The sequence below is a fragment of the Streptopelia decaocto genome, assembly GCF_964273445.1.
Source record: "Streptopelia decaocto genome assembly, chromosome: 2".
NCBI classification, from domain to species: Eukaryota; Metazoa; Chordata; class Aves; order Columbiformes; family Columbidae; genus Streptopelia; species Streptopelia decaocto.
This window is the reverse complement of record NC_138655.1, coordinates 78,796,336-78,811,514: the sequence shown is the minus strand read 5'-3', so window position 1 is coordinate 78,811,514 and position 15,179 is coordinate 78,796,336. Positions and strand designations below refer to the sequence as shown.

Below are 15,179 nucleotides of genomic sequence, written 5' to 3'. Positions count from 1 at the left end.
TCTGTTTCTAAGAGAGTGAAAATGTTCACAAAATCCTGCAGTCTTGCCTCATTCCTCTTATTTTTTGGCCAACAGTAAAAGATAACAAAAATTTTTCAGAGAGAAATCTATGTAAGACTAATACAGTTTTTATCACAGCTCTGTTTATGGTCTCAGATCTTGATTCTGACATAACAAAAAAAATCATAAGACAAAATGTTAGACTATTCTGCTTAACAGTGAACATGCAACAAATAGTAAGACTTTGAAAGACAGACATACAGTACATACATACATACAGTACATGCAGTAAGCCAGCACTTCCAGGAACTATTAGCTGAATTGCCTATGTGGTGCGTGGGTGGATGGTATCTCCACAGGAAATGTTGTGCTTTCAGAATGTCCTAAGTAAAATATTGGTACAGTCTTCCAAGCAGACTGAGAATTTACATACAAGCCAAACTATCTGTATTCATGTGCTCTCTGATACACGAAAAGAGAATGAGCATTATGACTACAGGCTCTCTATGTGTTAATAATTTATCACAATAGGTAAGCATTAATGGTGAGCTGCAATTTTTGTGGTTTTTTTTAAAAAAAAAAAAAAAGAAAAAAGACATAAAAATAGAAGCTTATAGTGAAAAGTAACATTTCAAATGTTTGTGTGTGTACTCAAAACTATGCATTTTCTATCCAGACTGGTCATTAAGTTAACAATATCACTGCATATAAAATAATATAGTCATTGTATTCTTACTGCAAAAGATGTTAGAAAACTTTATTGTCTCATCATCTAGACTACTAACAAGGAAAAGGAACAGACGTTTCAAAAATGGTTGGTTAGACCTAAGTCATCGTGTTCTTTTGCTTCCGTAACAGTTTTATTATTTTTGCACAGATTGCAAATCCTGTTATTCTTAATGAATGACAGCAGGAAAGAACTTTTTCTCGTCAGAGCTGTCTGATTCTAGCAATCAGAACAATTAGAGCAATCTAACAAAAACATTTTGAAGTCATATAATCAATACGTCTTCAGGTTAGTCAAGTTGTGTTATAATAGATCACTGCCAGTGTTTTTTAGTTATTTTTATGTAAAATAAGTGTTGCAGAATGACAAGAGGGAATGAGAGGCTTCAGTCATCAGTGTCCATAATAAACTGTGTTTTGGAGAGAACAGAGTGGAGGAACCCCCAACAGCTCTTTGGTTTGATGAATTTTGGTGGATACAAACTGGGACAGTTGAGGCAGTTACATGTCCAGGGAGCCATAAGGAAGTTTCATATGTTCTTTATTAAGAATGTAGGAAAATATGTATCTTCATTGCAGACATTTTTCATGTAATGCATTTGAAGTACAAGCACAGTCTCAGTCAGTACTTTTTAAATCACTTCTCTGCCATGCATTTTACAATAATCAATGGGCTTTTACAAGGCAGCTCATTAAAAAAGAAAGCCAAGTTTATATCACTTTATCTCAATGATGACAGATCTTTGAATACTGTATCCATCTTTATGTTAGTAAGGACATGCATATAACTGCATTAACTTTATTCTTCCACCAAAGCAATATCTTTCTTTCAACTTCTGGATGTCTCAGCCTCAAAAAACAAGAAATTATTCAGCATTTCTGTTTGACAGAGCCCTTAGAAAAAAAGAGAGGCAGTGTTTCTGGGGTCAGCATTGGAACTGTAGTGTACCATTAAGGTACTAGACTCCCAAATGATTCGTGAAAGGAAGACCAGTGGTAAATAAAAGATTAAAAGAGCCAAACATAATGAAGTGTCAGTAGAAATAAAAGTGTAGGAAGTTTTCAAGGGGCAGACAGTATTACATTAAAATCAGAAGCATGAATTATGTTTTGTTTCTGAAAACATCATTTTCAAAGGAAGATTTCATAATTGTATATTGAAATAAAATGTATTCTATTCATGGTCAAAGGAGACAGCATGGTACATCATAACACTACAGATGTGATGGGAAGGAATATAAAATAGGATCCTATTTCACAGAAATTTAAATGAGAATTTTTAAATGAATCTATCATTGAAAAATTACAATATTATTACAGTTATGTATGTACAAAATAATTAACATTTTCTTTCAGGGTCATGTGCTTCCCAGAAGCTGACACTAAAAGTCTATATAGATCCTTTCTAACTTGGCAAGATACTTAGCTAAAAGAACTGTTACTGATTATAGAATGTATAGTCAGCAAATGACAAAATCAAATTAGGAAGTCGTACTATAATTTATAATCATGAGCAATTAAGAGTTGTGAGACAGGTTACATGAAGAAAATGAGAAACACTTCTATGGAAATAATTGATTTAAATTATGACACACTCATAATGAGATCATTCAATTTGGAATGTTAAATAATTTAGTCTGTTAAATTCTCAGTGCAATTTCTCAGCATCAACTATTGCTGAATTATTTTTACTGCATTATTTTTGTGACCTATTTATCATAGGCTGTTAATTTGACATTAAAAGGTGAAACAATTATAACAACATGCAACAGGGCATACAATAAGGTAAATGATGGTGAGAAATCAAATAAATTTTAACTGGCTTTTGATACTATAAAAATAATCTTACTATTAGAAAGGGAGTCTTCTGTTCCTGGCTGTCTGTCAGAGTGTATACTCACATACATTAGCTATGCTGTGACACTTCAGGTAGAAGAAAAGTGTGACCACAACTTCAGTTCCTCTTCACAGGCCTTGTTATGAAATGCAATGCCATCAAACAATTTAGTCCTATGTAGTTCCTCTCATTGCCTAATGGCTCATACTCTCCGTGGCTAAGTAAAAGACCAAACCTTCCAAACTTATTTACATGTGAATTATGTCATAAATACAGAAAACCTTCATTATGTGAAAAGTATGCCTGTCTCAGTAGCATCTGTTTGCTTTTTATCATTTGTACATCTACTGTCTTCTTGCCATTAGCACAGAAACCAAAGTCCCCAAACTGATCCCATATTAGAGTTTAATACCAAACCATCCCACTCTGTCACTCTGGCGGTGTTGGGTTCTCATGGCAGACCGCCTAGCACTAGGAGGCAAGTCAGCAGTTTCACATAGAACTTTCTGGGCCTCTTGAATGCTTTCCATCTTACACATACAGTCCTTCCTCCTCTCTCTACTGTGGGGTCTCATCAGTTAGCTTAACTTACAGATCACACTAATAGGGAGGTAACTTTCCTAATGTGTTTAAATTACTTGGTTATTCCTGAGCTTTGTACTGAGGAAGGTGGAGAACTACAGTTTCTTTTGTAGAAGAAAGGCAGTGAACACCACAAAGTAGATTAGTAACAGAAGAAAACATCCAAACCTGTTTTAGGGTTCTTGGTTGTTTTGTTTTGTTATTTTTTGTTTTGTTGTGTAGCCATTCTTTCATTTTTGAAGGCGAAGGAGTTAGGAACTACAACCTGTGGAACTCTTGGGCATTTTCGCAGAAATTGCGGTGGCTCCCCTTCCTGGTTGGTAGCATACTAATATGCTGAATCTTTGGAATTACTGAATTTATTGCGGTTAAGAGATTCAATTGCTTGCATTCTGGACAGACAATGAATCTGATCAAAAGAATAGCAAAGTGATTAGAATACATTATTGAGAAGATACTGAGAAGAGGATCATATCAATTTCTAAGGACTTTTCAAGGTCAAACTTTTCTACAAAGAAAAGGTTTGAGTAAGACAACAAAAGCTCTCATGAGATTGAAAAAGACGGTAGGAGTGTTTGATTCAGATTGTGAGTGAGAGATACGAATAGAAGTTTGTTGTTAGACAACACCAGAATAAGGGATGGGCTTTATATCTAGACTGCAATCTACATTGCTTATTCCTAATGTTTGGACTGCTTTTCCTATCTATCCGGAGTGCTCTCTTTGCAGAATAATTATGAGTGATCTTAAGTTAAAACCCATGAAAACAAAAATAAACTGAAGTGACTTTAGGAACCTCTGCATTGCTGAAATTGCACTGTGAAAGATCTGCTGTTTACTTCAGTGATCTAACACTTTTTTCATTTTATTGCCAGCTTCTTCCACAAATTTGACAGTTTAATATTTTGTGATTGTTAAAGCTTCACTTCATGTAAATGTACTTCGATTTCAGGCTTTCCAAACAAATTTGTTACAGGTCTGTCTCACAGTGATAATGAAAGAAGATAAAAAAAGATACATAACCAATAGCATTTTTGACAGTTTTCTGCCAAGTCACACTATGTGGCTTCAGCTGAGAAATGAAAAATGATTTTATTGAACCTACCCCTATAGTGTCTAAATAGAGTTCTATGAATTTCAGTCCTGACATTTAAATTCTGTATACAAGTAATATCTGAGTCATGAGAAGCTCACATCATTCTGTCATGCATCACTTGTTAATGACCTTCCTTGACCTTATACATTTTTTTTCTAACAAATGAATTGAGTATCCGTAGTTGCTTTACCATAGAAAAGGTAGTATTTCATATGAATAGCCCCATTCCAAACTCTGAATTTCAATGAAATAGCTTGTATGAGTTTAATAAGTTCATTGTAAAAGGATAATATTTCAAGATGGGCAATTTACAAATTGTTATACAGCTTTCATACTGTTACATTCATAAAGCTGCAACAAGAGAAGGCATGCAGCACCAGCGGTGCAAATTAGTCAACAGTAGAAAAGCTAATGACAAAAGCAGAAAGAGAAGAAAGGGACAGAGAACCTCATTGCTCACCCAAGCTCTTCACAGTATACTTGGTGGGAGGAAAAGAGCCTAAGTTGGAACAAAAGAGGATCAGCCTGGATAAAGGAAGAAACGGGTTATAAGAAAAACATTTTTCAACTGCAAGACAGTCGAAAGTGGAACAGGTTGCCCAGAAAGTCTGAACAGTCTTCATGCTTGGAGGTTTTCAAGGTGTTACTAGTGAGTAAAGTCCTGAGCAATCTGGTCTGATTGCATCACTGACCTTGCTCTGAGCAGGGAGTTGAGCTACAGACCTCCCACAGCCCCTTGCCATGGAAATTATTCTGGCATCCTACAGCACTGGGTACCCAATTGCTGATTAAAAGAGAAAGCTTTCATAAAATAACAGTAAAAATGAAAAATATTGCCAGATGGGAAAAGAGCTAATAGAGCCCTTACTTCAGTAGCTCTTTCTCCACTTATCCCAACCATGTAAGGGGGCAGGTATGTTCCAAGTTAGAAACAGGAAAGATGGCAGTCTCCAGTGACTGCATACTAGCTCTGGAGTAGGTGATGGGGCTAAAGTGGGGAGTCTGCCAAGCTAATTTAGACTATTACAGGCAAGAAAGAGCATACATGTCAAGGGTAGTCTAGAATGGTTTTTCCCTTATGCAGTGTTTTGCTTCTGTGAGTCTTTGTTTTAACAAAATTTTATTTCTGTTCTTACCTTGACAGAATTCAGTAAGCATACTTTTTTATATTCACATCTTGTCACACCATAAATCTGAATCACCTCTCATATAGACGATGTAGCCCTTCCTGGAAAGGCAGATGTAATTGGGATGCACTGAAAAGAAAGGGTCATGCTCCTTATATTCAGGGATCCTACTGAGTCTTCAGGTTGCTTCCATACTAGACTGCAGGTGTATCTCTGTAACATTAACACTGGTTAACCCAACTGCCTTGGTATGTCTGGAGAGAGCCTGGAACTTCTTTGATGAGCAGCAGGAAAGTGGAAAATGGCTTCAGACTTGAGGTGGGTGGGATGGAAAGGAAAATTGTCGCTTTCAACTTGTCACATGAACCTAAAATATACTTAAGATTGTCTTCCCAACAAATATGAAAGGCTGTATTCCATTTCTAAGACTAAACATTTTTTTGCCTATGTATTCAAAACAGAAATAAAACTATTAAGTCTTCTGAAGTTCGCAGCTAGATGGTGATTATAGTGATGCTGGAGGAGACGGGGAAGCAACTATTAGTTTACCTAAAAGTGAAATAGGTTAAAAAAGATATAAAATGTCAGTATTGAGGATATTAGTAAAGATCTATGAAGATATGTATAAATATTACAATAATTTCTTATTTCAGGAAAAAGTGGAGTTGAATGTACAATCGCAGAAAATAACATTTTTATCTTATACAACTTTGTTTCTCTTTTAGTGGCAAAGCATTACTATAACACTGGTTGAGAAAGTGCAGATGGTTGCTGTAATCCTAGGATCTCTGTTCTTAGTAGCAAGTGTGACTTGGCTTCTATGGTCAGCCTTCAGCCCTTATGCAGTATGGCAAAGAAAGGACATCCTTTTTCAAATCTGCTATGGAATGTATGGTTTTATGGATCTAGTATGCATAGGTAAGCTCAAAATCTTTAAACAGCACAGACTGTGGTTTAAGACTGTGACTATATCTATTTTTTCTAATTGGTCAGTCTAATTGATCACTTCAGTTCTTTGCAGATTTATTCTCACTTGGTACCTTTGGCAAATACTGATTTATACAGTGTTACAAGTACTGAAAAAAAAAAAAAAAAGAACCAAAGAAACTTTAAGCTTCATCACAGTGTCTCCCCAAGGTCTTAGTGACGAGAAGAGGAATAGATGGCTAGCAAAGTTCAGGAAGTTAAATAGATGAAAATAACAAAGACATTATTAAAATAATTAGCAAAATTATGTGTTGCCAAGTCTACTGATGCCACTTTGCATTAGATTGTACCATCGTGAAGCACAGAAGCAGCCCTTGAGGATGTTGTCAAACTACGTATTCAAAATTAAGTTGCACAGATTTATATAGGTCACTGTGCTAGTAGCAGAAAAGAACGGAGACAGGCTTGTGTTCTTTGTATATCATAAACAGTTATGAAACACTTTAACAGTGCTAACTATAATAAATTACTACACTATTAAAAAGTCTCAAGTTATTTAACTCTATCTGAAATCTTATAAAAGAAAATGCTGAATAAAAGAAAATACTGACTGGTTTTAAAATTTCTGAAAATATAATGGACACAGAAATAATAAATAGAAAACCCTTTATTATTTGATAAAAGAACCTGGAATTGATGGGTAGAATAGCTACAATTATTTGCAAAGAAAATTTAATAATTGCAGTAAACATTAAATCACATTCTTAGAATTGCAATTCGAAGAAAATCCAGAAGTCAAATGCTATCTGATGTTTGCTTTGAGATTTATGAGTGATAAATGTTGATGTTATCCAGTCTTATATATGGGAATTCAGGACAGTGCTGAATTCTGCTCAATAAGGTGCAAAGAAACAGAGTGATTCCTAATATCAAGGCTTTTGCTCCAAACATCAGGCCATATCATCTTTTAATGAAACCATCTCATTATTGTAAGAGTATTTATATTTCAGCTGGATCAGCAGTTCTGTTTATTTTGTAATTTTTCTAAGAGAAGCCCACTCTGAAATGTTTTAGAACACAGACTTTCTTCTGTGAACCCGAATCTTCTCAGACAGAAGAATGGACAGAATCTTGGTCTCTAATGCTCTGGAGAAGTGCTCAGCTTTTAAATGAAAAAAAGGACTCAGCTACATGTCCTCTTACATGCTCATTCCTGAATACCACTTTTTCTGGCTTAACCCTCCATATTGGGGATTTTGCTTTTGTGTTTTTAAAAAAAGTGAAAACAAAATGTGCTTCAGGCATTCTAAACTTTTTATTTGTATTGAATTCTGTTTTTTTCACAAAGATTACAATTGTAAAAACTTTACTTTGGTAACATCAACTTTACTTTGGTATGCATCAACTAGTTGAAATAACCAATTATTTCAAACTATTTCCATTTCTTTCCATTTGCTTGACTGTTAAAACATCTAAACCAAGTTAATCTCGAAATCAATCAGGAACATCTCTGGGTGATCAGAAATATTAGTTTTATTTAGCTGTAAAAGTAAACTACTGTAAGATGAGCCTTCCCTAGGTTGGTACATGCAGTTATGTAGCTGCCTTTGAAGCCAGCCAGGCTGAAGCCACCTCTGACTGGAAGCTACTGAACTAACATGTGCCTCACATGGCTCAGGAGCTTCTGGGCTAACTGGCACCATGCAGGAGCACAGAGCAGGTGCAGACAAACTGACTTGCCTGTAACTACATAAATGCATGTTTTGTAGTTTGATCATAAGTAATACATGGAAATTTTTATGTACAATGAACTATAATTTAACATATTTGGACACTGTTTTGTAATTATGAAGTTCAGTGCAGATATGATTTAACTATATCTGAAAATTCAGAAAGCTGTATAAAGGAGCTTTGGTAACTGTAGAATTCTGATGATCCAGATTCATTCAGCCCACTTATTTTGCATATAATTTCAAGTAATCTGCATTCTGTAAGTTTGTAAGACCAGGAGTTCCTGTAACTCTGAAAATATTTAATAATATATTTGATTTTTTTCAATTTTATCTTTTTCTTTCATCACAGAGTGAAGTATTTTAGATTTGTTCTCTAATAGATGGATTGTCCATTATGCTGATGACTTCCCAAAGGCATTGACCTATGATTTTACCATTGGATAATATATATAATCTCTCATGACAAAAGCTTGTAATGCTTACAGCCAGCCACAGTTCTCATTTAGTATCTCCTCTCATTTGTGTTTAGTCATCCATGGCATTCTTTTAGTTTTCAACAGGATTTATAGTGAGTGAATGCCTATACTCCCACTGAAATCTCACTTTATTTCGAAGAGAAATCTATGCAGACATGAGTTTTCCTGTGCACCATATATTTCAAGACAAGTGCTTGAGTTACTGGTGGAATGACCAAGACTCATTCCAACTGCCTTCAGTCATGCCTACCTATAGTTTTGCATAAACAATATGAATTTTTTTTTGTCATTTGTGAATTGTAAATATCTGTACTTTTGAAATGTTTTGTTGTCATAATTTTTAAAAGCAGCTTTCCCAAAGGTAATGACATATTTATATGACATCTTTGAAAACTCGCACATATGATCATAATTTGTTTTCCCAATGACTGATTTATATACTGGAGGTAGCACACCACCCACTTTCTTACCAAGTAAATTACATTTAACTTGTATTTTAATTCTTGATTTTGATTATGTTTTCACTGAAAGAAACATCCCAAAGGTTACAGATCACCAATATAATATCTTCTATTCATTCCAGTGTATGTATTTTATTGGTATCCATTGTTTTCTTCTTCCACTCTAAATTTTTCTAGAATTCTAAGTTCTTCCTAACAGGATCATCTTTTTTACTTATCAGTGTTAATTTCGATCCTACAAGTCACTAGTTTGCACATTTCTGCATCTAAGCTGGGCATAAACCTGTTGTCTCTGAAACTTGCTGATAGTGGAAGTTTTCCCAAGGCAAATCTTGAACACTTTAATCAAACGGAACTACTGCCTGGGAGACCCAGTGCTACTGCAGTGACAGTGCTCAGATTGGACTGTGTATGTGGGGATTACCAAAGGGAATGAATTTATGTGATGATATGAAAGGAAAGAATTAATAAAACCCTTATTTAGCTGCTGAAGGACAGTACACAAAGTCTTTGGCATTCTGCATGGTAGACCTAGCAATTATTTCTCGTAACAGTGACATCATATGATGTTATATATTTTCATTGGAATATAACAGTAACTACTAGCCATAAATGGCTCTACCATGAACAAAACGTCTCACAAATAATAACAGCCCACTTGCCATCCCAGAACTGTGCAGCTCCTTTAGAGCATGAAAGCGACTGTAATATTGCACTAGAAACATGAGTGGTGCCAGTACTGTAGCAAGGGAGCAAGCAATGGGAGCCAACGTGAGGTGTGAGTAGCCCTATGAAAGACTCTTTCTTCCCCACCAAGGAACTGGATGCCCAGCAACGTTCATGTAACTCCCCTAGTTTTCAAAATGTACAGGCTGAAGTTATGTGTAACGAACGCATCTAGCTGCACTTATTATTTCTTTACTCAGAAAGCCAGTCTTTCACTAATTCTAAATAGTTCAGAGAGAGTTTTATTGCTATTTTTAGAGTGGACGTGTTTCACTTCAATGCTTTAAGCACTTTATTGTTTTGTTGTGGGTTTTTTTTTGTATCTGTGAACCTCTGAATAAAGAGATGGTATTTTGTCCAGTTGTAAAGTCTGTTTCTGAAAAGGGTCTTTTATTCCCTGGTAAAAGTCTGTGGTGTTCCTGGGAGGACCATTCCTAAATTATTATAAGCAAGATTAGTGTGATAAGTAAGACAACATTGGAATCTAATACCACATCAGAACTAAGCAGAGTTGCCTTCTTGCAACGACATTCAGTACGAAAAATTTCAAGTGTTCTTGTGACTCAGGGTGAGAAATCCTTTGGATAGAGTGAAACTATCTCATACTACTCAGCAATAAAAGAAAATAAAATTATGATCTCCCCATAATCCTGTTGTCTGGATTCCGCTACGATTGCTACATCTTAAAATAAATCTTGAAGGTAAAGTCTTCTTAGAACCTTTAGGGCATTTTGCCAGGTCCATCATCCCAAAACTCTGTTCTTTGTAGATATTAATTGGACAGAATGACAGAATAGCTAACAGTAGTGAATTCTAACATTTCCTCTTGCGATCATCTGGATCAAACAATTTTATTTTTTCCTTAAGACTATGTCCTCTGTGCTGTTGAAAGCACAGTATTTGGAACAAGTCAATATTCATAGATTTATCCCCATTTTCTCTCTTATATCCTCATTGATTGCTGTGGAACTTTTAAGAAAAAGAAGATTCTTTTTGCCATTTTCTTACAGCTTCACTTTAGTAACTAAACACTTATATTTTGAGCATCAGAACTCCTTTGCAACTGGAAAATCTCCAGCATTTTAACCTTACCCAGATTTTCCCTTGTTTGTGGTCTTGGAAGTGTTAGGTGCTGAGAACTTTTATTCTCCCAGACCCTAGAAAATATCTTTTAAGAGACAGAAGACCTGTTGGAATTCTTTTGCCTCTTCTACATAGGTCTTTTTCAATGTGTCATTTTATCAGATGGAAACTAAATCTTTTTATGGGAGGAATTATGAAAGTAGTGCTTTTCTTCTTCAGCATTGCCAAATGTGGCAACTTTATTTCAAGCCTTGTGATATTTGATCCTTTGTTCCTTAGCTCTTTTAGAGCATTGGTGAGTAACAGCTTTCATTTTAAGGAAAATTTCTCTTCCTTGCCATTGTTGAGAAAACTTTGAAAACATAATTTCAGTAAATCCTGAAAGCTCAAAAAGAGTAAAAAAGAGCTCCTTAAAATAAGAAGTCCTATGATGACTTCTGTCATAATTTTGGGAGGATTCTTTTGATTGTTTAAATGTACTTCATGGTCCTTCCTCAACTGCCTCCTTCTCTATTCTAAAATACTTTGTTCAGGTTTCAGTGGAGAGCAGGCAGGTATCAAAAATCTTTACGCTGCAGTAAATAGGTTCTCTCAACTTTTGTTTCATCACAGTCTTGAGGGAAGTTAAGCCAAAGAATACTATGATCCAGTGACAGGTAGAGGGAAAATTATGCTCATCTCCCTTATCATTGTAGGGGAAAGCCAGCAGACAAAAAAAAACCCGAAAGGGTGCATGATCTTTGTCACAGCAATAAAACCATGACTTATGTGGCTTGTAGATTTTGTATATGATCAAAAATATTTATCCTTTTTTAAGACAGTATAGCCAGTCTTGAAGGTGCATTTATGTACCAATGTGGCTGCTAAATTTTTAGGATAGGTCGAGATATATATATATATATATATATATATATATATATATATATATATCTGAGAAAATGAAGATAGACATCTTGCAATCAAGAAAACATTCCACTAAACTGCAATGTCGATACAAAATACATTTAGAATTTTTAACAAATAATTAAGTTTCTGTTGTATTAGTTTTGCTGTATCGGATGCTTCAATGAATTCTAGGCAACTTTGGAACTAGATGATTTTAAGGTCCCTTCCAACCCAAACCATTCTGTGATTCTGTGAAAGCCTTACAGAGATGCTACATTTGCTATCCTGTCCTTCTGAGAGCAATATTTTGTTTCTCCATCTTTCAGTGTAATGATCTTAAAAAATGTGTTAGAGTAGGCATTGCTATCCGCAAATCATTGCACTTGAATCTGAGGTTTCCTGTTAATATAAATATTTTTATCAACCTTTCTGCTTGTGTCATCTTTCTTTGAATCTCTCCTTTCATGTATCAGTTAAACTCACTGAGAGACCTCAGACACTTAAATCACAATTTTGTTGTGTAGAAGCAGCTGATATACAATCTCTTGGGATAAAGGACTATAGCCTGTGACATTGCAGATCATGTTATAGATGTGCCCACATACAGGAAAATTTTAGGCAAGAAACACACAGGACAAAAAATGTAGAAATGTGTTTGGCTAGGCAGATTGCTCTCCTCCCAAAGCAGAGAATAAGAGTTACACACCTGACATTGCTCAGCACCATACAAGTTAGTAGGCTGGCTGAGGAACAAAGGAGAAGCCTGAAAAGAAGGCTGAAGCTCCATGTGCCTGCCCAGTAAATCCATATTTGAAATACTTACACATCAACAGCGTGTGTATAAATACATATACATACATACAAAAAATGTGAGTAATTATTAAGTAAATAAATTGTTTGCATGCATACAATAATCATAAATATTAGCTATATGGAAACTCATAAGCAGATTGGTCTGTTGAGGACTGCAGACTCCTTAAGAGACCTTTTATAAGATTTCCTGGGACTCAACAAAAAAGATGTTTCTCAACTTCTATCTACTGAATTATGAAGAGAAAGAAGAAAGCCTATCATCCTTGCCATGCTCATCATAGTTAATATTAACATTTAATTTACTCTTGCTCTACTGAAGCAAGACAGGAAAGTCATTATACTTACAGCTGTTTCAGCTTCTCATAAATCTTCTGTGCTCCCAAGTTGAACTAAGAATGTGAAAACAATTAAATTTGTATCTGTATTGAATTCTACAAAACACTCTCAAACAAATTTGAGACCATCCTGTTCATTTCAGAAGGTCTAACTTACTGAAAGGTTGACTTAAACCAGTACAAATCTCAATAAATAATAAATATTAGTTACTATGAGCAAGGGTTACACTAGCATAAACAGTCAATTTATAAATTGGCCAGTAGGGTTCTTCTATATTGGTTTACTTAAACCTAAATACTTGAGTTAGACATGCTCAGCTTATTCCAGCATTGGTTATGTTGAGCTTTCATTCAGAACAATTTTATTTCCTCTACATGTTCCCACCTCTCAAACACATGAATAACCAGTTATATTGCATATGTACAATTGATTTGAATTATCAGAGTTACAAATAATTTAAGAGCCTCTGGCAATTGCCAGATTCATTATAATGTATTACACCTGTATTTACTCTCAAAATGGTATCCAGTGACATTTTGAATAGGCTAATTTCTTTTTTCTTAATTTCAGGACTGATAGTACATGAAGGTGCATCTGTTTATCGAGTGTTTAAGCGCTGGAGGGCTGTGAATCTACACTGGGATGTGTTAAATTACGATAAAGCCACAGACATAGAAGAGAGCAATCGAGGAGAACCCTCAGCAGGAAGGACATTGTGGTTACCACTGACTGCATTTAGAAACAGAAGTTTAGTTCATCCAACACAGTTAACCTCACCAAGATTTCAGTGTGGCTATGTATTGTTACATCTGTTCAACCGCGTGAGACCTCAAGAAGATCCGTCAGAAGACAACGGCTCTGGGGAGGTAGTGATGAGAGTCACCTCAGTGTAAACATTATGCTCACTGTGCTGCACAGATAAGGAGAATGTGCCCTGATGTTACAGGACTTTGGAATGTAGTTACAACTAGTGGTGAAACCATGAACACTTGAAAAAATATATACACTTTTTAAAAAAAATTAATGCTTTTTATATGATTAGCTAAAACACAAATACATTTTTTCTGGGAAAAAAAGTCTCTTCCTTTTTATATAGTCTGGTTTATTAGAACTTTTGACAATTTGTACCTGAGGTGTACACAAAATAGTTTACCTCTTAGGTCTTTGAATGATAAGGAAACTCATTTTTAAGTAAAAAAAAAAAATATTTAAATGTATTTTCTTAAACTCTGGCTTTCATCCACTACTGTTATTTTTCCCACTTTCATGAGGATTAAACTGAACAACCTTCTTCCAAAAAGAAAAAGAATTTTTACACAATTCAAGTATTCTTCTTTTTCTGTCTTTATTTTATTGTTGTTTGCAGCACAGTTCAGGTATATGAAATTAAGGGCGATATTGTCACTTGTCTTTGATCAGAAGTCCAATGGGTGTTTTACAAAACATGAGGGAAGATGCCAACTCTTCTTTTAGCTCTCCCACATGAGTGCGCAAGATGTCAGAGACAAGAATGACACAGGCACGGGAAGGGTCTTGCAGTTCCTCTCAAGTCTCTAGGACCTGCAGAGTACTGGTGCTGTGCCCATGCCCAGAAATGACATTAAAATGACATTACCTTCTGAGCTGCAGCGCTGAACTTAGCAGCCTGTGAATTTCTAGTACCATTCTAACTGTAGGACATTGACATCCCTTTAATTTTTTTTTTTTTAAAGAAAAAATGCACGTTACAGCTTGTGGAAAGATAATAAATCCTGATGGAAACTGAAGTAGAAATAATGCAGAGCCTTAATTTTGCCAGGTAATGAATCACCACATTAAAAATGAGCCAGTGTTCATCTTTATCCTGGTAGCTAATCAATGCTGTGAAGTTTGCTTCTCTGCTTTTGACTCATTGCAAAAATTCTAATATAGTTTAATCAAATGAAAATGTAAATTATTTCCAAGTTAATTATTAAGTCTGTTAAAGATCAAGATGAAAAAGTAGAGCTGAAAGGACTCTGGGAATGGTAGCTTACTTAAAACAGTTTGGGGTGGGTTGACCTTGGCTGGCTGTCAGATCCCCATCTAGTTGCTCTCTTCCCCTTCTCAGTAGGACAGGGTTAGAAAATAAGATGAAAAATCTCATGGGTCAAGACAAAGACAAGGATGTCACTTACCAATTACCATCACGGGCAAAGAAGACACAACTTGGGGAAAAATAATTTATTGTGAGTTAAAATAGAGTTGGATGGTAAGAAGCAAAGACAAAACCTAAAACACCTTCTCCTACCCATTGTCCTTTTTCCCAGGCTTGGCTTTACCCCTTCACTCCCAACTCCTCTACTTCTTCCCCCTGAGAGGTGCAGAGAGAGAGGGAATGGGGGCTCCAGTC

General features: G+C 35.4%; 1 protein-coding gene across 1 annotated transcript in view; it reads left to right on the top strand.

The window, feature by feature from the left end:
- MARCHF11 (membrane associated ring-CH-type finger 11) overlaps positions 1–13,701 on the top strand; it is a gene marked incomplete at both ends in the record, with an annotated part of 29,516 nt that extends 15,815 nt beyond the window's left edge. The window contains 2 exons of the mRNA XM_082046445.1: positions 6,094–6,286; positions 13,379–13,701. Of these exons, the coding sequence (XP_081902571.1) occupies positions 6,094–6,286; positions 13,379–13,701 (516 nt within the window). The remainder of the gene's footprint in view (positions 1–6,093; positions 6,287–13,378) is intronic.
- Between the last annotated feature and the right edge of the window lie 1,478 nt (positions 13,702–15,179).